Source organism: Myotis yumanensis, unplaced genomic scaffold (genome assembly GCF_028538775.1).
Source record: "Myotis yumanensis isolate MYYU_CA2020_CCGP unplaced genomic scaffold, mMyoYum1.0.hap1 SCAF_23, whole genome shotgun sequence".
Taxonomy (NCBI): Eukaryota; Metazoa; Chordata; class Mammalia; order Chiroptera; family Vespertilionidae; genus Myotis; species Myotis yumanensis.
In genome coordinates, this window is record NW_027223774.1 from 7773343 (window position 1) to 7798978 (window position 25636).

The 25636-nt window shown below is 53.2% G+C and overlaps 1 protein-coding gene across 5 annotated transcripts in view; it reads left to right on the forward strand.

Moving 5' to 3' along the window:
• Positions 1–338: 338 nt before the first annotated feature.
• MYH14 (myosin heavy chain 14) overlaps positions 339–25636 on the forward strand; it is a 91893-nt gene continuing 66595 nt past the window's right edge. For 2 of the 5 annotated variants that reach the window (XM_070402620.1, XM_070402621.1), the window contains exons 1-3: positions 340–429; positions 14912–15316; positions 23813–23969. In XM_070402620.1, coding sequence (XP_070258721.1) covers positions 346–429; positions 14912–15316; positions 23813–23969 — 646 coding nt within the window. In that variant the 5' untranslated portion in view covers positions 340–345. Of the gene's footprint in view, positions 430–9200; positions 9225–10789; positions 10911–14911; positions 15317–23812; positions 23970–25636 lie in introns of those variants that run through there. The other 3 variants (XM_070402617.1, XM_070402619.1, XM_070402618.1) reach the window with 3 other exon arrangements.

Below are 25636 nucleotides of genomic sequence, written 5' to 3' on the forward strand. Positions count from 1 at the left end.
CTGGGCACATGGGTCTCACCTGGCTCGATGCCAATGGGAGGGGCAGGAAGGACTGTCCAAGGAGAGGGCCCTGCCAGGGCCCAGGTGGAGGCTCGGGGGCAGGTCCTACCAGGGGACTGGAACGCAGGGAGCCTGCAGGGAGTGGCCGAGGGGAGAAGGGGAAGGAGGCAGGTTGAAACCAGATGGGGACTCTCGGTGTCCACAGTCTCTCCCCTGTCACCAGGCTGTTATCACCTGGGGCCTGCCATATATTCGTTAATTATACACCTGCCTTATCTGCCCTCCCAGCCTGTGCTCCGTTCAGGTGAGCAGACGGTTCTGGAGGCCCGAGGGACACCGGCCGCCATGCTGGGCTCTAAGGAACCGGAGGTGAACCGACCCTGGTCCCTACCCTCGAGGAGATCTCAGACCAGCCGGGGAGACCCTCAGGTGAGCAGGCAGTGCCTCACCTGGGAGAGAGGCTATAGTGGAGGGGCCACAGGGACCCGCAGAGCTCCCTACTAGAAATCACGGAAGGCTTCCTGTAGGAGGAGGCACTGGGGGAAGGCCTTTCCCAATGTCCTGAGGCCAATCTCAAAAAAGAATACATGAGCCCCGGCCGGTTTGGCTCAGTGGATAGAGCGTCGGCCTGCGGACTGAAGGGTCCCAGGTTCGATTCAGGTCAAGGGCATATGCCCGGGTTACGGGCTCAATTCCTAGTAGGGGGCGTGCAGGAGGCAGCCAATCAATGATTCTTTCTCATCATTGATGTTTCTATCTCTCTCTTCCTCTCCCTTCCTCTCTGAAATCAATTAAAAAAATAGATTAAAAAAAGAACTCTATGTGGTAGATACTTCAATCATCACCCCCTTGTACAGATTAGGAAAATTGAGGCACAGACTCGATTTCCCACCCCCCAAATGCTCCTGCTCTGGTTGGGAAGACAGTCGCGGCAGAGCCTCCAACTAGCGACCTTGTACTTTCATGGTGGCAGCTGAAGGCATCGGTGGGAACGGAGCCGAGGGAGTGACAGCTTCCGGCTGCGGAGGGAGTGGTGGGCGGGGAAGACCTCCACAAGTGACGGACCTAAGATGGATCCTCTTGCAGGACATGGAGTTAGGCCCCTAGAGTTGCAGCATATTTTCAGCTGTTGTCTCTCTGTCACTTGTCCACACCCTATTTTCCCTCCCCCTCCCCCCCTTTGCCCTTTAATTCTCTGGCTTATTCCTGTTTCCTCCCTGGCGCCCTTGGACAGGTTCCGCATCCGTGCACCGTTGGGTAGGGACAAAGGCCTGCAGACCAGCCAGGGTTGCTGAGTAGAACTCTACCTTCTCAATCCATACGGAAGATATAAATTATATCTTTTTTTAAAAATATATATATTTCTTTATTGATTTCAGAGAGGAAGGGAGAGGGAGAGAGAGATAGAAACATCAATGATGAGAGAGAATCACTGATCGGCTGCCTCCTGTACACCCCCCACTGGGGACCGAGCCAGCAACCCAGGCATGTGCCCTTGGCCAGAATCGAACCCGGGACCCCTCAGTCCGCAGGCTGACGCTCTATCCACTGAGCCAAGCCGGCCAGGGCATAAATTATATCTTTAGAGTGGTGCTATAGGCCTGGTTTTGTTTCTTACTTTCTCCCTCAACATTAGGTTGTTAGGATCTCTCCATGTTCCAATATGTAGCCCATCTCTTGCTTCCAGGACACCATGAGGAATCCGCTCCCTCTGACTCACTCTCTCCCCAAGGAACAGACCCCACCCCCACCTCCATGCCCCCACCCCCACCCCATGCTGCCTTGGGCACCTTCAGACCTGTCCTGTCACCTGGGGCAACCTCTCCTGGGGGTTCCTAGTGGGAGATGGGGTTGCTGGGACACAGGGTAAGTGCGTAGTTAATGCCACAAAAATTCTGTTCCATCCTCTAAAGTGTTGGGTCCTTGTGGAGCAGGGCGGAGAAGGGTGGGGAAGGGACTGGCCAGCCCAGGGGGCGAGACAGTCCAGGGTGCGTCCCGGGGTCAGAAAGTGATGGGCGCACCTCCTCGAGGAGTAGAGCCTTCCACAGAACAGCCATGTCATAAATACCTGCTCTCTCTTTCTTTTTCCCTAAAAAGGAAGAAACTAGTATTGTTGTGGGTGGCGTTTGGCAATATCTATTTAAAATCTTTACTGCGTTACACTCTTTGGCCCAGCCATCTCCCTGTGAGGGAAGAAGGTCACTGGGCTGCCACTAAAGGTGACGAATGGAAAGCTCAGTCACTAGGAGACCGGTCAGTTAACTGCAGACTGGGACTGCGGAATATGACGCAGGCGTGAAAAAGGTTAGGGTGCATTTAAATCTAGGGGTGTGGAAAGCTCCCCAGGATACATTGCTTAGTAAGAAAAGTCACAGTTCAATAGCTCAGTATATCGAGTATTAGCCTATTTACTCATCACATGAAATCATCAGGAATATTTTTTCAGTTATTTATTTCAGCACATCCTTGAATAGCATTGTTTTGTTAGATGTTGGTGCATGATTACGCCGATGTGATGCCATAAACTTTTTTAAAATATATTTTTAGCCAAAAACCGGTTTGGCTCAGTGGATAGAGCATCGGCCTGCGGACTGAAGGGTCCCGGGTTCAATTCCGGTCAAGGGCATGTACCTGGGTTGTGGGCACATCCCCGGTGGGAGATGTGCAGGAGGCAGCTGATCGATGTTTCTCTCTCATCGATGTTTCTGACTCTCTATCTCTCTCCCTTCCTCTCTGTAAAAAATCAATAAAATATATTTTTAAAAATAAATAAATAAATAAATAAAATATATTTTTATTGATTTCAGAGAGGAAGGGAGAGGGAGAGAGAGATAGAAACACCAACGATGAGGGAGAATCATTGATTGGCTGCCTCCTGCACGCCCCCTACTGGGGATCGAGCCCACAACGCGGGCATGTGCCCTTGACTGGAATCGAACCTGGGACCCTTCAGTCCCCAGGCCGACGCTCTATCCACTGAGCCAAACCGGCTAGGGCTGATACCATAAACTTAACTCTTGCTTCTACCCATGAGCCTCTGGTAAAGTTGGTTTTCTCATACGTTGTTTCACTTACGGACTACATTAAGGGAGGACTTAGTGTATATAAATCCAGAGGCTGGTAAACTTTTTTCTGTGAAGTCTTCAAATCGTAAACATTTTTAGCTTTGAACTGGACATCATATGGTCTCTATCATAACTCCTCAACTTGCCCTTGTAGTGTGAAAGCGGCCATAGATGATCACAGACAAATGAATGACCTTGGCTGTGTGCCGATAAAACTTTATTTACAAACACAGGCCGGAGGGCCAGGTATGACCCGCAGGCTGTCATCGGCTGACCCCCTGATGTAAATAGCAGTACAAGTGTTTGGGAGAGTTCACACCAGAGTATTACCTGGGATACCTCTGGAAGGGGGGGAGAGAAGGAAGGTGCTGATCGAGGTGACTGTTTGCATCTTGTGTCATTCAAATGGTGTTACTTCGAAAAGAAAATCATGTTTTAAAAGTAGCGTGGGTGGCCCTCTCACCCTTCCTGATGACAAGGTAATGACTGTCATTTTAGGAATGCCAGCCGCAAGTAAAAGTAATAAGGAAGTCAAGTTCCCTGTCATTCTGCGGGCGGGAGCAGAAGTTCCTTAAGGGTTTATTTCATCCGGGGGGACAGGTGTACAGCGCTCACTGTGCAGGGAACTGTCCCAGGTGCTGGGCACAGAGCCCGAACGAAGCCGAGTCCCCACCCTCTCTCTACGGCTGAGAGTCTGTGGCCCAAGAGAGACAGACAACACATAGCAAACACGGTAAATAAGTAGATGACTTAAGAGGTTGGAAGGTTAGATGCGCTATAGAAAACAGAAACAGGCCCTAACCGGTTTGGCTCAGTGGATAGCGAGTTGGCCTGCGGATTCAAGGGTCCCAGGTTCGATTCCAGTCAAAGGCATGTACCTTGGTTGTGGGCTCATACCCAATAGGGAGTGTGCAGGAGGCAGCTGATCGATGTTTCTCTCTCATCGATGTTTCTGACTCTCTATCCCTCTCCCTTCCTCTCTGAAAGAAAACAATAAAATATATATTTTAAAAGGAGCCCTAACCGGTTTGGCTCAGTGGATAGAGCGTCGGCCTGCAGACTCAAGGGTCCCAGGTTCGATTCCGGTCAAGGGCATATACCTTGGTTGTGGGCACATTCCCAGTAGGGAGTGTGCAGGAGGCAGCTGATCGATGTTTCTCTCTCATCGATGTTTCTAACTCTCTATCCCTCTCCCGTCCTCTCTGTAAAAAATCAATAAAATATATTTAAAAAAGAAAACAGAAATAGGAGAGTCAGTGAAGGGGTCCGGGGGGCTCCTGGGGGCTGGTTGTGATATTCACGGGGATGGTCAGAGAGCACCTCATTGCCAAGACCCGGATGAATGGGGGCAGCGGGCCATGGGGGTGTCTGGGAGGAAGAGCTTTCCAGACAGTGGGAACAGCCCGTGCAAAGGTCCTGAGGTAGGAGCATGCAGGTGTGTTCAAGGGACAGAGAGGAGGGCGGTGAGGCTGCAGCAGAGTGAGGGAGGGGAGAGGGTGGGCAGTGAGGTCAGGAGGAGACACGGGGGCCATCTCCTGCTGGCTCTCACCGTGAGAACTTGGCTTTTATTCGGAATGAGCTGGGAACTGGGGGAGGGCTCTGAGCGGAGGAGGGACATGAGCGATCGTGGGGGTTAGACCGAGGAAGGGGAGGGGCAGAAGCAGGGAGACCAGAGAGGAGGTGACCAGCATGGGCAAGGCAGGAGACAATGGAGGGCTGAGTAGATCAGAGTGGCAACAAGGGGTCAGGTTCTGGATCCTTTCTGAAGGTCAACTTCACCTTCCATCGGTTCATTCATGCATTAACTGATCCTTCCATCCATCTGCCCACTGACTTACTTATTCATTGTGTGCGCCCTCCATTTATTCATTGATTCGTCCACTCAGATGCCTCTGCTGGTCCTGAGGGTGCAGAAAAGGCTCAGGAACTCAGAAATGGAGGTAGATAAAATATCAGGAGGTTTGTGTGTGTGGGGGGGGGGGGGGGGGGGAGCAGGGGAGGAGTGGGAGTGTGGGAGAATTCAGAGCTCCTGGAGAAAGAGAGGGATTCCCACCAGCTGGCACAGCCCTCGTTATTCTAAAGCAGTGGTTCTCAACCTTCCTAATGCCGCGACCCTTTAATACAGTTCCTCATGTTTTGGTGACCCCCAACCATAAAATTATTTTCGTTGCTACTTCATAACTGTAATTTTGCTACTGTTATGAATCGTAATGTAAATATCTCATATGCAGGATGTATTTTCATTGTTCGTGACCCACAGGTTGAGAACCGCTGTTCTAAAGTCATAAGCACCTTGTTGTGCCAAATCTGAGTAATGGGCACCACAGGTGGGGGGGGGCAAAGCCAGTGGGGAGCCAAGTTCATTTATCAGAATAAAATGTTGGCTCTGGCTGGTTTGACTCAGTGGATAGAGCGTCGGCCTGCAGACTGAAGGGTGCCGGGTTCTATTCTGGTCAAGGGTACATGCCCAGGTTGCAGGCTCGATCCCCAGTAGGGGGCGTGCAGGAGGCAGCCGATCAATGATTCTCTCTTATCATGGATGTTTCTATCTCTCTCTTCCTCTCCCTTTCTCTCTGAAGTCAATAAAAATATATAAAATGAGCATGCAAAATGCAGAAAAAAGGAAAATAAATATCAGAAACTATTAAAGCGCTTTGTACAGGCGTCCAGTTCATAGACCACCCTCAGCGGAAGGAAGCTTAATGTTCTCATTCAGTGATGTCATCCTTGACCCCAGAGGCTGAGCAGAATTCATGACATCTCCAGTTTAGATCCTTGGTGGCAATGATGACATCGTTAGTTGCCAGGTAGAGTTAGCCCTAACTAGGGCTGATGACATCACCGGTTTCCAGGCAGAATATGGTTAGAATGTAGGTGCCCGAGCTTGCTTTCCTGTTGAAATGCCAGTTGTGTCCCAGTCCACACACTCTTCCGTGGTGCCCTCAGGCACATGGAGTTTTTATGGGTCTGAGCCTCGGTTTTCTATCAGTCAAATGGGGATAATAAAAGCACCGCTTTCATAAGATTGTCCAGAGAATCCAATGCACGAGTTCATACATACAATGGCCCTAACCGGTTTGGCTCAGTGGATAGAGCATCGGAATGCAGACTCAAGGGTCCCAGGTTTGATTCCGGTCAAGGGCCCTCAGCTCAGTCTCGGTTAAGCGCACACACTCTGGGGCCTGACCTAGTGCAGTCTGAGCCCAGATCTGCCACCGGTGGCAGCCAGGAGACCCTGGGCACATGGCTGGCCTATAAGGTGTGGAAATGACAGTGCCAACCTCATAGGGCTGGCACGAGGGTGCATTGAGATCATGACAGTCATGTTCCCAGCACATAATCGAGCCGCAGACGCCCTCAGAAAGGCCCCCCACTCCCAGGAGCTCAGGGTCCCCAAGTGCATGGAAGTGGGCAGTGCCCTGGCCATGTCAATGCTTCTTACCCACAAGGACTTGCCAAGCCCATGCGTTGGGGGCTGGATGCTTCCACCAATGTCTGCCCTCCCCCCAACTCCAGCCTCTCCTCCTGTCTCTTCGTTCCCCAACTCTTACCTCTCAACCTCTCCCCTTCTCTGGCTCTTCCCCTTGTTCTGGACTTTCTCCCTCTCATTTCTCTCCCACATGCGATCAGAAGGCTCTTTGTAGGGAAATAAGTAAGAATGGTGATAATCATCATTATCTGTTTATTTAGTCTGTTCCCAATGCATCAGCTCTTCAAAGTCATCGACAACTCTTCTCTTTGCATGCACTGACTCATTGAATTCACACAATGCAAAGACTTAATCAGAATCAACTCCACACTTACTGAGTGCCTACTGAGTGCCAGGCCCTGAAGAGCCATCACTGAGCAAAAAGAAGATCCTTGCCCTTGTGGGACTTGCATTCTAGTGGGGAGACAAAGGATAAAGAAATAAACTCTGCCAGAGCCACGAGCTGAAACCAAGCAGGTCCTGGGGAGAGAGTGAGGAGGGGCGCTGCTTTATATAGAAGGATCAGGGAAGGCCTCCTGCAGGAGGTGACATCGGAGCAGACCTGACGCTGTGAGAGGGATGCAGCAGGAAGAGCATTCTTGCCGGGAGGGAAAGTAAATGCAAAGGCCCTGGGGCAGGACCAGGCCTGGGAAGTATTTGAGGAATTGAGGAAGGGCCAGAGGTTAGTGTGGCTGGAGGCAAATGAAAAGGAGATGAGCCCTGGCCCATGTAACTCAGTGATTAGACCATGGGCCTGCGTACCTAAGGGTCTCAGGTTAGATTCCTGGTCTCACATCTCTCTCTCTCTCTCTCTTTCTCCCTCCTTCCTTCCATTCTGTCTAAAAATCAATGGAAAAAATAACCCTGGGTGAGGATTAACAAAAAAAGAAAAGAAAAGGAGATGAGATCAGACAGGGGTGGGAATGGGGTAGGTGTCATGCAGGGCCTTGTGGGGCATGGTGTGCACATCGGCTTTTACTCTGAGATGGAACCATGAAAGGTTCTAAACCATCGGTTCTCAACCTGTGGGTCGCGACCCCTTTGGGGGTCAAACGACCCTTTCACAAGGGTCCCCTAAGACCATCGGAAAACACATATATAATTACATATTGGTTTTGTGATTCATCACTATGCTTTAATTATGTTCAATTTGTAACAATAAAAATACATCCTGCATATCAGATATTCACATGACGATTCATAACAGTAGCAACATTACAGTGATGAAGTAGCAACGAAAATAGTTTTATGGTTGGGGGGTCACCACAACATGAGGAACTGTATTAAAGGGTCGAGGCATTAGGAAGGTTGAGAACCACTGTTCTAAACAGAGGAGGGGAGCTGTCAGAATAAAGTTTACCAGGATCCCATTGGCAGTAGACAGTCTCTGTGTTTGGGGGTTGTCAGAGTGGAGGCAGAAAGCCATCACCCCCATTCTACAGATGCAGGAATAAATGGAACCTCAAAAAAGGCCAGGAGCTGGCCCAAGCGCACACAGCTGGTGAACAGCAGGGCCAGGCTGGCAGACTGGAGCCTCAGTGACCACCTGTAACATGGGGACACAGCTCAAAGACCAGGGGTGCAGGGCTCACCAGCCACAGGTTAGCTGCACTCGTGGTCACCGCCTCGGGGTTCAGCAGAGCCTTTTCTTTGTGACTTTGAGAAGTCGCCTGACTCTCTTGAGCTTGTTTTCCCATCTGTCAATTGGGGACCATTAACCAACATTTGGGTGTAGCATGGCGGTTAAGGGCAGAAGTTCTGGCCCTCGCTGGTTTGGCTCAGTGGATAGAGAGTGGGCTGCAGGAGGTTCGACTCCAGTATCCTCCGGTGAGGATTAACAATGAATGAATGAATGAATGAATGAATAGCTTCCTGCTGAAATAAAAAAAAAAAAGAGCAGAATTTTTGAAGTCAGGTTTAGTGGGATCCGAGTTCTTGCTTTGCCACTTGCCAGCTCCTTCACTTTCTGCAACTAACACCCTCTTTCTAAGCTTCGGTTTACCTCATCTGCAAGATGAAGATCTTAATAGCATCAATTCCAAAGGGGAGTTGTAAGGAATAACATGAGATCATGCAGGTAAAGCGCTTAGCACAGCTCCTGGCGTACACCGGGTACTCAGTGAATGATCATTATTACGGACGGTACTGCCCACACCTCCCCGGTGGGTGAGAGCCTGGGAGAGTGCCTGGTACGCGGTCGGCGTTCGACAAAAGTGAATTCTCTCTCCGGTCTCTGCTGCCCGCCAGCTCCCGGGGGACCCAGGCATTCCGGCCTCCAGCCGGCCCCCCCACGCAGGCCCTCACAAAGGCCCCCATTCATCTTCCCTTACAAAGCGACCCATTCACCCGGGTCCCTGGGGCCTACCTCCCCCAGCCGCCCCCCCGCGCCTCGCCATTGGTCTAACGCGCTGCCCGTCAGGCCTCGCGTCCCGCCCACAACCGCGCCGCCAGACTCCGAACTCCGGCGCGGTTCTTTTCCCACGGCTGGCACACTCCGCCAACTTCTGATTGGCCTCGCTCGCCAGCTGCTTCTCTTGATTGGGTGGCGCGGAGCCCCCCCATGGGCGGGGCCCTAGCCTGCCGCAGCGGGCTCCGATTGGCCTCTTCTGCGCTCGTGTGGGCGGGGCTTTCCTGACGGGCCCGCCCCTCTTTCTCCTCAGGCCGAAGCCTCGGGACGGCCCTGGAAGCCGGTGAGTGGCCGGGGTTCACTGTCCGCCGGCGGCGGCGGAGTCGGGCTGGACCCGGGAGGCTGGGCCTCGGGGCTGCGAACGGGCCCCGGAGGCCTGGGCAAGTGGCGGGGCAGGAGCGGCGACGGGGACACTCACCTTGTGCTCTGCGGGACTGCGGCAGGGGGTTGGGGGGGGGGGGACGGCGGCGCGGGGCGACTCTTCTCCCCGCCCCCTCCCTCCCCCCCCAACGCGAGTTCCTACTGTGTGCACCGCCGGGCCGGGGTCCTCGCCGGCGGTCCCGGGCCTCTTCCGTAGACGGGGAAACTGAGGCTCGCTTTGGGACCTGGAACCCTCGAATACCTGAGTCATCGCCGGCAGTGCCCGCCCCCAGAAGACAGTGTCTCCGTTTTCACTTGTAAAAACGGCGGACCCGAAACCGGGGTCGGGGCTGGCCGAGGCAGAGCGGTGGGGAAAGACATCTGTAAAAGCACCTACAATGCACGGGGGCTGGCTTTTATTTTTTTTTGTAACTAAATAACGCCCCTTAGTTATAACTCCAAGTGGGCTAGAGTGTACCCATTTCACAGAGGGGCAAACCGAGGCTGGACAGAGGTGGTGACTGCAAGGGGCCGGCGTGGAGGGTAACACTTGGGAGGCCGACCGTGTGCTGGGTGCCTTAGCCTTCGCCACCCCGCAGTAGTCCCCTGAGGAAGCCTGCGGGCCCAGTGGCTTGGGGTGGGGGAGCGGGGAGCCGGCTGGAGGGGGTTACCAAATCAGAGGAGAAAATGGGCATCTTTGAGGACCCAATACTACACGTTTTCCCCCGGAAACCCTTTAGAATGGCAGAAAAAGACCTGGGCTTGAACCCAACTCTCCTTCCTCCTGTCTGTCTGACCTTGAGCGTGTAACCTCGCCTTCCCGTGCCTCGGTTTCCCCATCGGAGAAGTAAAGATGGTCACGGTCCCCATCTCATTTAAAAAAAAAATTTTCTTGAGATCATTCTAGGAGTTGAAACTCGGAGAGCTGTTCTAAGAGCAGAAAGCACCAGGCACATAGTAGGTGCGCTTGCCACTATGTAGTGCTCATTTCACCCACGAGGAGACCAGCTCCGCAGGACAGGGAGCCGCGTGTTGTCGTCTTCTTGGGTTTTGTCGTCTGCTTCTCCTCTGCAGACACATTTCCTGGGCTGGGGACACCGAGGCTCAGAGAGATTAAGCGAGGTCCCGAGGCATTGCTTATTGAAGCCCCGGGCTGGGCTCTTTCTCCCATATCGTTTTTATTTATTTCTCTGGCCGTAATTGACAGAGAGGAACCTCGAGGCCCAAAGAGCTGGAGCGGGATTCGAACCCTGGAGTCGCCAGCCCTCTCCGCCGCGGGCGCCTGACCTTTACCCGCGAGAAGGAGAGGCCCCTGGCGCCGCCGCCCCCGCCCCCGCCGCCGCGGCCGCCCACCTGGCTCCTGGCTCATCCCGCCTCCCCCATCCCCCGGCCCAGGGCCCTGCTCCAGGACCCGCCCCCTTCCCCAGCCGGGCAGGTGCCGGGTGACATCAGAGCCGGGCTCCCTCCTAGTGACGCGACGTGGCCCCGCCCCGCGCTGGACCGCCGAGGGAGCCTCACCTGAAGAGCTCTGAAAGGGACTCGGGATTCCCGCGCCCCCGCCCCATCTGCCCGCTGCCCGCTGCCCGCACCGGCCGGCCGGCGCCCCCAGGTAGTGCCGAGGATCCGCGGGGTAAGGGGGGGCGGCGATCGCACGCTTGGGTCTCAGGGAAATGTGGGTTGGGTGCCGGAATCCTGGTTCCGAGGAGGGGGGGTTGGGGGCCAGGACTCCTGGGTCTGAGTAAGGACGTCGCTGGGAGCCCGGACTCCTAGGTCTGGAGGGAGAAAGGCGCTCGGGCCAGGACTCCGGGTCTGGGGGTAGGACCCCTGGGTCTGAGGGAGGAGGGGCTGGGGGCCTGGATTCCTGGGTCTGAGGGAGGAGGGGCTGGGGGTCTGGACTCCTGGGTCTGAGGGAGGAGGGGCTGGGGGCCTGGACCCCTGGGTCTGAGGGAGGAGGGGGCTGGGGGTCTGGACCCCTGGGTCTGAGGGAGGAGGGGCTGGGGGCCTGGACCCCTGGGTCTGAGGGAGGAGGGGGCTGGGGGCCTGGACCCCTGGGTCTGAGGGAGGAGGGGCTGGGGGCCCGGACCCCTGGGTCTGAGGGAGGAGGGGCTGGGGGTCTGGACCCCTGGGTCTGAGGGAGGAGGGGCTGGGGGCCTGGACCCCTGGGTCTGAGGGAGGTGGGGCTGGGGGCCCAGACCCCTGGGTCTGAGGGAGGAGGGGCTGAGATCCCAGATTTCTGGGTCTGGGGGAGGAGGGGCTCCTGAATACTAGCATTCTGCTGAGGTCAGAGGGCTGGATGCCAAGGGCCCCAACCCTTGCCCCAGGGGCGGATCCCTGGCTCCTTTTCCTTTTCTAGCCCAGCAGTCTCTGCCCCTCCCTGGGCAGGTGCTTTCACCTGCGCTGGTGACAGTAATGAGCCCGGGCAGAGGCGTTCCTGCCGGCAGAAGAGGGTGGGGCTGCCGGAGGGGCTGGGGCTGAGGCCTGCAGCCACGCCTGGCCGGGCTGTCAGAATCAGCCCCAGGCATCCTCACCTCTATTCCCACCCCCCCCCCACCCCCACCGCAGTAAGGTGAGGGGCCCTGGACTCCTGGGGCTAAGGGAGGAGGGGGCTGAGGTTTTAGATTTCTTGGTCCTGGGTGCTGGGAGCCTGGACTCCTGGCTCTAGGGAGGGAAAATACAGTCCTGGGTCATTGCAAAAACTCCCAAACCCTTCCTGGTCAAAGGCCGAGGGCTGGAGAGGAAGTGGGTGAGGCGGGGTAGGGTGAAGGTGGGGGTAAAGTCCCAGGGCCGGGCCGGGCCACGGGTGGAACGGGGCCACCCTGGAGGCCTGGGCTGAGCCTTGGCAATTTGGGGCCTGGGAGGTGGAGAAACGCCATCCGCTGGTGGTGGGACCCTGTTTGAGTGGGGGGCGGGGGGGGGGGGCTGGGTTTGAGGTCCCAGAGAATGAGGAGCAAGCATAGCCATGGGCGGGGACTGCGGGTGCTGGGGGGGGGGGGGCAGGAGAGGCGAGGGCCTGGGAGGCCGTGGGCCAGGGGCAAAGGCTCTGCAGGAAAGAGGTGAGCTGATGGGGGACCAGATCTGGGGGTGCCTCCAGAGGCGCTGGGTGTTCGAAGGGACTTCTCCAGGGGTATGTTGGAGGCGGGTGCCCTGGAGGGCAGAGGCAGAAGCACCAAGGTGGGGGAGACAAATGTTCCTGTGACTGGGGTGGTAGGGCGATGCGGATGTCTGAGGCAGCGGAAAAGAATAGACCGCAGCGGTTCTCAACCTGTGGGTCGCGACCCCTTTGGGGGTCGAACGACCCTTTCACAGGGGTCGCCTAAGACCATCGGAAAACACACATATAATTACATATTGTTTTTGTGATGAATCACTAGGCTTTCATTATGTTCAATTTATAACAATGAAATTGGGGGTCACCACAGCATGAGGAACTTTATTAAAGGGTCGCTCGGGGCATTAGGAAGGTTGAGAACCACTGGAATAGAGGCTCCTTCAGGAGGAGGGCGCATCGAGTGACAGGAGCGTGTTTTTCCTGATGGTGCTTAGTTCCGGAATTGCTGTGGTCTGTTCACTACTGGTCTGTGGCCCCTCTGAGGGCGCCGAGGGACCTAGCTCGTTTTGGCTCATCCAGTGCCTCCCGTATTGATCAGTTGGGTTGTGACCGTCTGAGACCAGAACTGGATCACTAGGAGCTCCTCAAGGCTTCGCCGACTGGTCTCAGGGCCCCCAGACTCCTTGGCCTAGGGCAGTGGTCGGCAAACTGGGGCTCGCTAGCCGCATGCGGCTCTTTGGCCCCTTGAGTGTGGCTCTTCCACAAAATACCGACTTCTGCTCATGGGCCACGAAGTTTCAATCGCACTGTACGTGCACGCCCGCATGTGGTATTTTGTGGAAGAGCCACACTCAAGGGGCCAAAGAGCCGCATGTGGCTTGCGAGGCGCAGTTTGCCGGCCACTGGCCTAGGGAATGAATGGGGCCAGTCTCCCCAGAGAAGGAAGGCGCTGTTAACTGAGGTGGAGTTTCGAGTCTGTTTTGCAGTCATGGGGCAGACCAAGGTGTAGTCTGGGTACCTGAGACACAGACATCAGATTGACACCCTTCCAGGGCTCCCAGCTAAGAGGTCAAGTTCTTCGTCTTGACCTGCCCTGGCCCACTTCTCCCCAAGTCTTACCTCACCTACCACCCTCTCCCCCTCCATTACTAGACTCCAGCCTTCCTGGCCTCTTGCAATGCCAGACATACAGGTCCACTCCTGCCCCAGGGCCTTTGCACGGGCTGCTCTCCCAGCCTGATATGCTTTCCTCCTGACATTCCCATGACTTGCTCCCTTCATTCCCCCTGAGGTCTATGTTCAAATGCCACATCAGAGAGACCTGCCCTGGCCTCTCTTCCAATTAAAAACTGCTACACCTCTCAATCCTAGCATCCACCGTTCCCTGCCTTATTTTCCCCTGGGCATTTCTCATTATTTAACATACTATATAATTATTTATCTTTTTATCTGTCTCCTGGGATTGCAGCAGCACCATTCAATAGAAACATAATGCAAGCCAAATGTATAATTTAAAATTTTCTAGTAGCATCATTAAACTTTTTTTAAAACCAAAAATTAATGTTAGCCCTGACCAGGCGGTTCAGTTGGTTGAGGCATTGTCCCGTACACTGAGAAGTGGCGGGTTCTATTCCCGGTCAGAAGACATACCCAGGTTTTGGATTCAACCAATCAATGTTTCTTCTCTCTCTTCCTATCTCCTTTCCTCTCTCTAAAATCAATAAACATATCTTGGGGGAGGATCCCACCCCCATTGATTTTTAGAGAGAGTGGAAGGGAGCCGGGAGGGGGAGAGAGAGGGAGAGAGAGAAGCATCGATGTGACTGAGACACACCGATTGGTTGCCTCCCCATCCCACCTCGACTGGGGGCGGGGATCAGACCTGCAACCCAAGTACATGCCCTTGACTGGGAATCGAACCCAGGACCCTCTGGTAACCACTGAGTCACATGGGCCAGGGCTTGGGTGAGGAATTTTTTTTTAAGTAAAAATTAATGTTAAAGATATATTTTTTAAATACTCAGTATGTCCAAAATATTATTGCAGTGTGTCATCAGCTAGGAATCTGGTGTATATGGTGTACACTTAGAACCTCATCTCCTTTTGGATTCTCCCTTTCAAGTGCCCCGTAGCCACATGGGGCTATTTATATTTAAATTTAATTAAAGTTGAATACAATTAAAAATTTATTTCCTCAGTCCCACTTGCGGCATTCATGTGCCCAGTAGCCACATGGTGCGGTGGTTTCATATTGGACAGCTCAGGGCTAGAATGAAAACGCCTTATAAAGTCAGGGGTCTTTTTCTGGCATGTTCGTTGCCACATGACCAGAGTCTTGAACAGTGCCTGGCTCACAGGCTGACTTATTCTATAATTATTGAATGAATGAATGAATGAATAAATGAATGAAGAGGTGAATAAATGAACTAAGAGGTCTGTGGACCCATTTTACAGAAGTATAAAAAGAGGTCCGGTGAAGAAAGACAGTGGGACTGCCTGGGGGGAAGTTTGGGGGGAGTTGGAGCCCCACATGACCTCCATCCTCTTCTCTTCCCCTGCAGACCATGGCAGCAGTGACCATGACGGTGCCTGGGCGGAAGGCGCCCCCCAGGACGGGCCCGGTGCCCGAGGCGGCCCAGCCCTACCTGTTCACAGCCCATGGGCCAAGCTTGGGTGTCGGGCCCGGGGGCTTGGCCACCTCCCCGGAGTGGACCGCGCGGCGCCTGGTGTGGGTGCCTTCGGAGCTGCACGGGTTCGAGGCGGCGGTGCTGCGAGATGAAGGCGAGGAAGAGGCCGAGGTGGAGCTGGCGGAGAGTGGACGGCGGCTGCGGCTGCCGCGGGACCAGGTCCAGCGCATGAACCCGCCCAAGTTCAGCAAAGCTGAGGACATGGCCGAGCTGACCTGCCTCAACGAGGCCTCGGTGCTGCACAACCTCCGCGAGCGCTACTACTCCGGCCTCATCTACGTGAGTGGCCCCTGCCGCGCGGGGCATGGCTGGGGCGGGAGCTGGCGGCAGCGCCCTGCCTTGAATGAACGTGGGGCTGGCTGTTCATAATCTTTATGCCACGCTCTGGGACCATGCCCACACTTAGTTGCCAAATTATAAATTATTGGGGTTACCAGGACGGCCTCGGACCCCAGTGGGGGTGCCCCAGGATATTGTATGGTAGACGTATCTTAATATTTCCCTAAAGTAGAAAGAATTCTGAATTATCCCCTGGAGTGGGCACCCAGGGTGCTCCGAGAAAGGGAAGTGGGTCTGTAGTGATAACTAGAACCACTGGGTATGGAAAAACACTAAGTGTCTGCCATACATGAATTCATCTCCTCTTCCTTACCCGGGTAGAGTCTGTTATTGTCCCCATTTTATCTAAAAGGAGACCAAGGCCCAGAGAAATTTAATACAATACAAGCTAACATTTATTTATGTATGTATTTACTTACTTAGGAAGAGAGAGGGAGCGATAGAAATATCAATGATGAGCCCTAGCTGGTTTGGCTCAATGGATAGAGCGTTGGCCTGTGGACTGAAGGGTCCCGGATTCGATTCCGGCCAAGGGCACATGCCTGGGTTGCAGGCTTGATCCCCAGGAGGGGGTGTGCAGGAGGCAGCCAATCGATGATTCTCTCTCATCATTGATGTTTCTATCTCTCTCTCCCTCTCCCTTCCTCTCTAAAGTCAATAAAATATATTTTTTAAAAAAGAAAAGAAATATCAATGATGAGAGAGAATCATGGATTGGCTGCCTCCTGCAAGCCCATGCCGGGGAATGGAACCAGGATCTCCAGGTTCATGGGTCGACACTCAACCACTAAGCAACACCGGCTGGGCATAAACTACCATTTATTAAGCATATATGAGGCTCTCTAAAATATATTATCTCATGGCGGTGGCTGAAAAAAAATTACGGTAGCAGATTGTAATGACACATTCGAGGAGATAAAAACTGATGAGCACACACAGCTTACATAAAAACATACATATTGTCTCAATACATCTTCACAATTATAAAGTATTTATAGATAAAGAAACTGAGGCACAGAAAGGTCAAGTTCCGTGACCAAGGCCACCCAGTTGGACACGGTGGACCTGAGCGGTCCAGCTCCAGGCTCTACCATGTTGCCAGGTTGCCTCTGAGAATAAGACGGGATCGAGGCGCCCTGACCGGGGTGGCTCAGGGGTTAGAGCCTCACCTGGCGCACCAAAAGGCCCAGGGTTTGATTCCTGGTCAGGCGTGCGTTACCTGGGTGGTAGGTTCGATCCCCTGTCGGGGTGCCTGCAAGAAGCAACCTACTGATGTGTCTCTCTCACATCGATGTTTCCTCTCTCTCCCTTCAACTCTCTCTAAAAATCAATGGAGCCCAGCTGGCGTGGCTCAGTGGTTGAGTGTCAACCTATGAACCAAGAGGTCAGGGTTTGATTCCCAGTCAGGGCACATGCCCGGGGTTGTGGGCTCGATCCCCAATAGGGGGCATGCGGGAGGCAGCCGATCAATGATTCTCTCTCATCATTGATGTTTCTATCTCTCTCTTCCTCTCCCTTCCTCTCTGAAATCAATAATATATATATATAAAAAATATATTTTATTGATTTCAGAGAGGAAGGGAGAGGGAGAGAGAGTTAGAAACATCAATGAGAGAAACATCGATCAGCGCCTCCTGCACACCTCCTACTGGGGATATACCCACAACCAAGGTACATGCCCTTGACGAGGAATCGAACCTGGGACCCTTGAGTCCGCAGGCTGACACTCTATCCACTGAGCCAAACCGGCTAGGGCTAAAAATATATTTTTTAAAAAAATCAATGGAAAAAATATCCTCAGGTGAGGATTAGCAAACAAACAAACTGAAAGACAGGATTGGCCATAGCGAGGTGGACTGTGGCAGGGCAGTCTCTGTTAACAAAGCATTTCATGTCTCTCATGTTATGTAATCTTCACAGCAAACAGACGGACGAGGGCAGCGGTTCCTAACCCTGCCTTCACATTAGGATCACCTGGGGAATTTTTTTTTTTTTTTTTTAAATACCAACACCCGAGTCCCACTCCAACCTATTACACCCAGGCTCTCGGGGGGGTGTGGCGGGGTATTTGGCATTTTTAATAAGCTTCCAGGGCGGTTTTAAAGGGCAGCCAGAGCGTTGTTCAGAGCAAACAGGATTAGAGAGACTGACAAGGAATGTCGAGAATAATAGTGAAGAGTAATCACGGTGGGTGGCTAGCAAATATTGACCCAGCACTTACGCTGTGCCGGGGACTGTTCCGAGTGCCCTGTGGGGGTTGTCAGCTCGCCTCTGTCGCCTGATGTTCAGGAATGTTGAGAGTCTCGGGGCCCGGGTCACACGGACATGATGGAGCCCTGCCAGGATTTGAACCCGGACAGCTGGCCCCGGAGTTATTCTCCAAACACCAGCTTGGAGGGCTGGGGTCTCACAGCTTTGCTCATTTAAAGTGGCCACACAGAAGAAATCATAAAAATGCCTCGCTAAGACCTACCCAGTTTGGCTCAGTGGATAGAGCGTCAGCCTGCAGACTCAAGGGTCCCAGGTTCGATTCTGGTCAAGGGCACATGCCAGGGTCGCCGGTTCGGTCCCCAGTGGGGGGTGTGCAGGAGGCACCCGATCAATGATTCCCTTTCATCATTGATATTTCTATCTCTTCCCTCTCTTCCTCTCTGAAATCAATAAAAATATATTTTTTTAAAATGCCTAGCTAAAAGCCTAAAAGGCAAAGTGCTGGTTTTATCTTTTTAAAAAGCTACAAAAACTCACTGAGAGTAATAAATTTTTCTTCAATAAATGATGCGCTATATAAAAATATGAAAATGAATAAACTGCCGAAACCGGTTTGGCTCAGTGGATAGAGCGTTGGCCTGCGGACTGAAAGGTCCCAGGTTCGATTCCGGTCAAGGGCATGTACCTGGGTTGTGGGCACATCCCCAGTAGGAGATGTGCAGGAGGCAGCTGATCGATGTTTCTCTCTCATCGATGTTTCTAACTCTCTATCTCTCTCCCTTCCTCTCTGTAAAAAATCAATAAAATATATTTAAAAAAAAAAAAAGAAAATGAATAAACTGGCCCCAATATCCACCCTATTAAGGGTCACAAAGCACAAGATTCGATTTTTAAAAATAATATATATTTTTATCAATTTCAGAGAGGAAGGGAGAGGGAGAGAGAGACAGAAACATCAATGATGAGAGGGAATCATTGATCAGCTGCCTCCTGCAAACCCCCCACTGGGGATTGAGCCCACAACCTGGGCATGTGCCCTGACCGGGAATCGAACCGTGATCTCTTGGTTCATAGGTCAATGCTCAACCACTGAGCCATGCCGGCCGAGCAAGATTAGATATTTTTATGAATTTTGACTCCTGATTGGGAAGGAGGAGACTGAGGCTGGCAGGGGCCAGTGGTTGGCTCAGGGCCCCTCAGCCTGTGGTGGCAGATGTGGATTTGAATCGGGGGCTGTCTGACCCTGGATGGGGTTGGCACCTTCCCCAGGCTGCACTGGCCTCTTCCGATTCCTCACGCGCCTTTGTAGGCCCTGGGAAGGGGGCCTCTGCCCCAGCCCTGCCCTGCTCACCAAAGGCAGGGAGATCGGAGAGACACCCACAACACCCAGCCACCCTTTGCCTCTTTTTGTTGTTAATCCTCACCCGAGGATATTTTTCCATTGATTTTAGATAGAGTGGAAGGAGGGAGGGAGGGAGATACACGGATGTGAGAGACACATTGTGATTGGTTGCCTCCTGCACATGCCAGACCAGGGCTGGGGATCTAACCTGCAACCCAGGTATATACCCCTGACCGGGAATTGGACCCTAGACCCTTCGGTGCTCAGGCCAACTTTCTAACCACTTAGAGGCACCGGCCTGGGCCACCTTTGCCTCTTAATAAATACTCTGAACTCTCTCAGTAGCCTGGTAAGGTATCTGCTATCACCCCCATTCTTCCGGTGGGGAAATTGAGCCTTAGAGAGGGGCCAGGACGTGGACAAAGCCCCAGAGCTAGTAATGGGATAAACTGGGACTTGAACCCAGGTCATCTGACTCCAAACACCACGTCCTGTCTACTGCAGTAGGAAGACCATTGGGAAAGTTCAGGGGAAAACAAATGATGAGGCCTGAGCTATGATTGTGGCCCAGGAACCAGAGAGCTGGGACCCGACAAGTGGAAGTGAAACGAAAGGTTCCAGAAGCCCAGATGGGAAGTGAGTTGGGCCTTAATCGTATCACTTGCACTTCGTAAGCGCCTGGTTTCCCATTGGGTGCTGTTGTAAACTTCCTTCCCATCTGCTCTTGTTGACCACTCTCTACAGAAGGCTGTGAGGTAGGGATTCTCCCTCCTTCTCCCACAGCTTGGAGAGGAGAAGCCATTGGCCCAGCAGAAGTTAACAGCTAACGTATCATGCACATTTGGTGTTCCGGGGCCCATGCTCGGCTCTGTACATGGAACATGAATTTGTGGGTGGCTCCCAGCATCCCTATATGGGAGCACTGTTCCCAGCCCCATTTGAGGAGAAAATGAGACACAGCAAGGGCAAGATGGATGTTAGCTGGATGTCAACAGTGCGGTGTGCCCAGCCGGTGTGGCTCAGTGGTTGAGCGTCCACCTATGAACCAGGAGGTCACTGTTCGATTCCCAGTCAGGGCACATGCCCGGGTTGCAGGCTCGATCCCCCGTGTGGGGCATGCAGGAGGCAGCTGATCCATGATTCTCTTTCATCGTTCATGTTTCTATCTCTCTCTCTCCCTCTCCTTTCCTCTCTGAAATCAATTAAAAAACATTTTTTTTTAATTAAAAAAAAGAAGTGCAGTGCAAGCTGTGGCCTGCTTGTTAAGCCCAGGCCGTGCTTAATACATATCTGCTGACAGGCCACTGGTGATGGGGAGGTAGTGTTTCCCAGTGGAAAGTAGGGCTTCTGGGGCCCCAGAAATCCGGTTTCTGCCTCTAAGAGTCACTCAGGGTTACCGTCCTTGACTGGGACGCTTGGAGCAGGGAGGGCACTGGTCTGTTGAACACTCCTGGTGCTCCCTGCTCTGTGGGACACCGGGAGGTGCATTGTGGGCCTTCATTTTTATGTTTATTTATGTATGTATTTATTTAATATATTTTTATTGATTTCAGAGAGGAAGAGAGAGGGAGGAAGAGATAGAAACATCAGTGATGAGAGAGAATCATGGATCGGCTGCCTCCTGCACGCCCCCTACCGGGGATCCAGCCCGCAACCTTGTCCGGAACGGAACCCGGGACCCTTCAGTCCGCAGGCCGATGCTTTATCCACTGAGCCACACCAGCTAGGGCTGGGCCTTTACTTTTAGAGTCCTTGAGGTGGTGGTGTGAAAAGCCCCATTTTCCAGGAGTGGAGACTGGGGCTCAGCGAGGGCACACCCCTTGTGTGAAGTCACACAGCTAGACAACCCCGGGGCCGAGCGAGCGCCTAGCTCCCAGGTGGATGGGTAAGAGCGTCCCAGGGTAATAGTGCGAGTGCCTTAATGGGCCCCGCCTTGGGCCGGCTGGTTTTTATTCATTATCTCCCTTAATCCCTGCAGACTCTGTAATGAAGTGGGGAGTGTCACCCCCGGTTTCTCAAGGAGGAAACCGAGACTGGGGAGAGTCTCCGGCTGAGAAGAGGTGGAGGCGGGAGTTGGGCCCCACGGGGCTGCCTTCAGGGCCCCCAGTGCTGGGACAGCCACTCCAGACCCGTCCAGACAGCTTCCCCCTCGTGCTCTCTGGGTGCAGCAGCCTCTGCCCTTTGGCCCTGGCCTTGGCAGCCAGCTCAGGTTCCTGTTGAGGTGTCACCCAGGCGACAAGGTGTGGCTGGCAGGATGGGGCTGGGGTGGGAGGGTGGCATGGGGAGTGGGTTCATCCGCCAGCCAGGAGTGGGGGCCGGGGCGCCAGCAGCCATGAGATACCCTCCCAGGGAATGTGGTCCGGCCGCCCCGCCCTCGGAGAGGAGCCTGGAGCTCCCCGAGCACCCAGCAAACCGGTTGCTCTGCTCCCGGCTGGCCACCCACCCTCCGCCCGTGAAAAGCCTGGCACCTGGGAGCCGGGCAGCTTGTGGTGGCCACACCCTGAGCTGCTGGAGAAACACAAGCTGTCAGGGAGTTGAAAGCAGCCCTGTTACTAACCAACTAAGTAACCGGCCAGCCAGCTAACTAGCTGCTTAGCTGGCTAAGTGGCTAACTGGTTTAGTAGTTAACTAGCTAAGCCACTAAGCAGCTAATTTCCTGGCTAGCTCAGCTAGTTAGCTCTCGGGGTTGGTGTAGCCAGGTAACCAGCTAGCTCTCTCATTGTCTAACTACCTCTATCGGTCCTGAGTGCCTGTTGTCTACCCGGTGCCCGGATTGAGCTGGAGCAGTTCTCAAACCGCCCCAGGGTCCCAAATCCAGGCCCAATGGGTGTGCGTACGGATTCAGGAAGTCTGTGGATGTGAATGCCAAAAAATAAAAAAAATTACATATTAATTTCCATGCACCTGGATCCTGAACTATAGCATTTCCTCCAATAAGAGTGGACCCAAATTTGAGTATAATAGACAATCTACACCAGGGGTGGGCAAACTTTTTGACTCGAGGGCCACAATGGGTTCTTAAACTGGACCGGAGGGCCGGAACAAAAGCATGGATGGAGTGTTTGTGTGAACTAATATAAATTCAAAGTAAACATCATTACATAAAAGGGTACGGTCTCTTTTTTTTTTTTTTAGTTTTATTCATTTCAAACGGGCCGGATCCAGCCCGCGGGCCGTAGTTTGCCCACGGCTGATCTACACTATACCTGTTTTATGCAGCAACATACTTATTATTTTTAAAAATATTTTTTTTATTGATTTCAGAGAGGAAGGGAGAGGGCGAGAGAGAAACATCAATGAGAGAGAATCATTGATCGGCTGCCTCCTGCACGCCCTACCTTGGGAATCGAGTCTGCAACCCCGGCTTGTGCCCTGACCGGGAATTGAACCGTGACCTCCTGGTTCATAGGTCGATGCTTAACCACTGAGCCACGCTGGCCGGGTTAGGCAGCGACATACTGAGAGGTCACGTTTTTATGTTCACGTTATAAATTTGCATTTAATCATAGGTAACACTTACTTGGTTGTATAATCTAATTTGTGTGAGCAAGACCCATGAGTCTGTATTAATAGAAACCACAGAATACGTTTCAGTCACGGCCGAGATTGTGATCACCCTTTCCCAGATATGTGTGTATTCAGGCACATACACAAAAACATCCTGTTCCCTGCCCTCCCCTCCCCCCGGCCCCCCCCCCCCCCCCCCCCCCCCGTGCCATGCTAACACTCCCGCCTGGTTTCCTGTCCCTTGATAATGTTTCCGAGATCACTCCATCCCCATTTGCCGAGAGCGTCATAGAACCATGTACGGACACGTACCCAGGTCGTTGCCGTGTGAAGAATGCTGCGGCAGAGGAGTTTGCACGGGGCCCTCTCAGGCGTGTGAGTCCGGGCAGCGACAGGCTGTGACCCACGGCTGGCCGGCTGCAAAGTCCACCTTCTCTCTCAGGGTGAATCCTTGCCCATGCAGCCCCTCCGTGCAATTTGGAAAGATTCTTTCCCACTAGCCGCCTGACGATGTTTGTAACAGATGCTCAAAGCCGACATTGCCCGGCGGGTGTGGCTCGGTAGTTGAGCATCAGCTCATGCACCCAGAGGTCACTGGTTCGATTCCCCGTCAGGGCACATGCCAGGGTGGTGGGCTCGGTCCTCAGTCAGGGGTGTGCAGGAGGCAGCCGATGGATGGTTCTCTCATTGATGTTTCTATCTCTCTCTCCCTCTCCTTCCTTCTCTCTCTCAAAAAAATTAATAAATCAATAAAAAATATTTTTTTTAAATATTTTTTTTGATTGATTTTTTACAGAGAAGAAGGAAGAGGGACAGAGAGTTAGAAACACCGATGAGAGAGATCGATCAGCTGCCTCCTGCATGCCCCCTACCGGGGATGTGCCCGCAACCCAGGTACATGCCCTTGACCGGAATGGAACCTGGGACCCTTGAGTCCGCAGGCCGATGCTCTACCCACTGAGCCAAACCGGTTCGGCAATAAAAAATATTTTTAAAAAATTTGACATTGCCCTGGCTGGTTTGGCTCAGTGGATAGAGCGTCAGCCTGCGGACTGAAGGGTCCCAGGTTTGATTCCGGTCAAGGGCATGTACCTGGGTTGCGGGCACATCCCAGTAGGGGGTATGCAGGAGGCAGCTGATCGATGTTTCTCTCTCATCGATGTTTCTAACTCTCTATCCCTCTCCCTTCCTCTTTGTAAAAAATCAATAAAATATATTTTTTTAAAAATTTGACATTGTCGCTGTGAACCGCAGCCCCTTTGACGGATGTCGTGCAGTGTGCAGCCCGCCCGCCCGGCTGTCCGTGGCGGCCCCGCGCTGCCCCCCGGGCCGGGCCGCGGGCAGGAGCTGAGCCTCTTCCTTCTCGTCCGCTGCAGACGTACTCGGGCCTGTTCTGTGTGGTCATCAACCCGTACAAGCAGCTCCCCATCTACACGGAGGCGATTGTGGAGATGTACCGGGGCAAGAAGCGCCACGAAGTGCCGCCCCACGTGTACGCGGTGACCGAGGGGGCCTACCGCAGCATGCTCCAGGGTGAGTGTGGGCCGGGGCTCGGGATCGGGGCTCGGGATCGCAGACTCTGTGTGGCTTCTTGTGGGGCAGGAGGAGACACAGCGGTGGGCGGGGATCTGAGTCCCGCCTGACGGGCCTCCTTTTTTTTTCTTTTAATATATTTTATTGATTTTTTACAGAGAGGAAGGGAGAGGGATAGAGAGTTAGAAACATCGATGAGAGAGAAACATCGACCTGCTGCCTCCTGCACACCCCCTACTGGGGATGTGCCCACAACCAAGGTACATGCCCTTGACCGGAATCGAACCTGGGACCCTTCAGTCCGCAGGCCGACGCTCTATCCACTGAGCCAAACCAGTTAGGGCAAGGCCCCTTCTTCATCGGCCTCCGTGGCCTCCCCTTCTCTCAACCAGCACCGTTTGGGAGTCACATGGACCAGGGTTCTGCCAAAATTTCTCTCGAGACAGTGATTCTCAGAGTGCTCATCCGCTCACCGTCTCTGTTACTGGTGGGATCTGCACGGACATGGGTGGAGAGCAGCCCCTTACGTGATACGCAGATGGGGTTGCCGAACCGCTGGGCCGGTTGTGCACTGCACAGGGGTGTCTGTTAAAGGGGCCGCCTTTCGTGCCACGACAGTGTGAATCAGTCCTGGCAAAATTACACGGCCCACACACAATGTGCTCATTACTCATTGACTATACATCACCTATTTTATTTTATTTATTGTTAATCCTCACCCGAGGATACTTTTTCCATTGATTTTTGAGAGAGAGAGTGGAAGGGAGGGAGGGAGGGAGGGAGAGAGAGAGAAACATTGATGTGAGAGAGCCACATTGATTGGTGCTTCCCATGCACCCTGACCAGGGCCAGGATCAAACCTGTAACCCAGATACAAGGCCTTGACCAGGAATCGAACCTACAACGCTTTGGTGCGTGGGCTGACGCTCTAACCATTGAGCAACACCAGCCAGCGCTATCGTCTACCAGTATTTTAATAAACATTTTGTATGTATTAAGATACATATTAAATATTTTAAAATGTATACCTTTCCGTCATATGACATAGAAGAGTATGCAGCAGTATATGTATATTGTATGTATGATACTTACATCATTTAATAAATGCTATGTCTCTAGGGTGTGTTATAATGATCCTAGAGGCCCAGCACACAAAATCATGTGCGGGTAGGGTCCCATCTTCTGCCCGCTCACCAGTCTCCAGTCCCCCACCACCACCACCCAACCCGGTGCCCTGTTCGCCATCCGGCAATCGGAGCCTGCGGGCTGGGGGAGCCAGGGGGAGGGACCGAGAGGTGGTCAGTGCACCTCCTAGTGACTGGTCAAGCGGTCGTTCTGGTCGTTATGCCGTTTTGGTCGCTGGGCTTTTATTATAATGACATATTTATGTCGTAGCATGCAGCCGCTCTCAGCGTGCCATGTCACCAGCAGCAGCAGCAGCAGCACCTGCTGAGTCAGACTCTGGGGGGCGGGGCTCAGCAGACAGTGTCTAATGAGACCCCCAGGCTCCTTCTGCAGACCCTGAAGCTGGCACGCGGGTGTAATGGACGATCTATAATGCGCCCGTTTCATGCAGTCGAACGTGTTTAGAAGTCACGTTTTTATATTCACATTATACATTTACCCTTCATCCTTGGTGACACTTACTTGTTTCCATAGTCTAACGT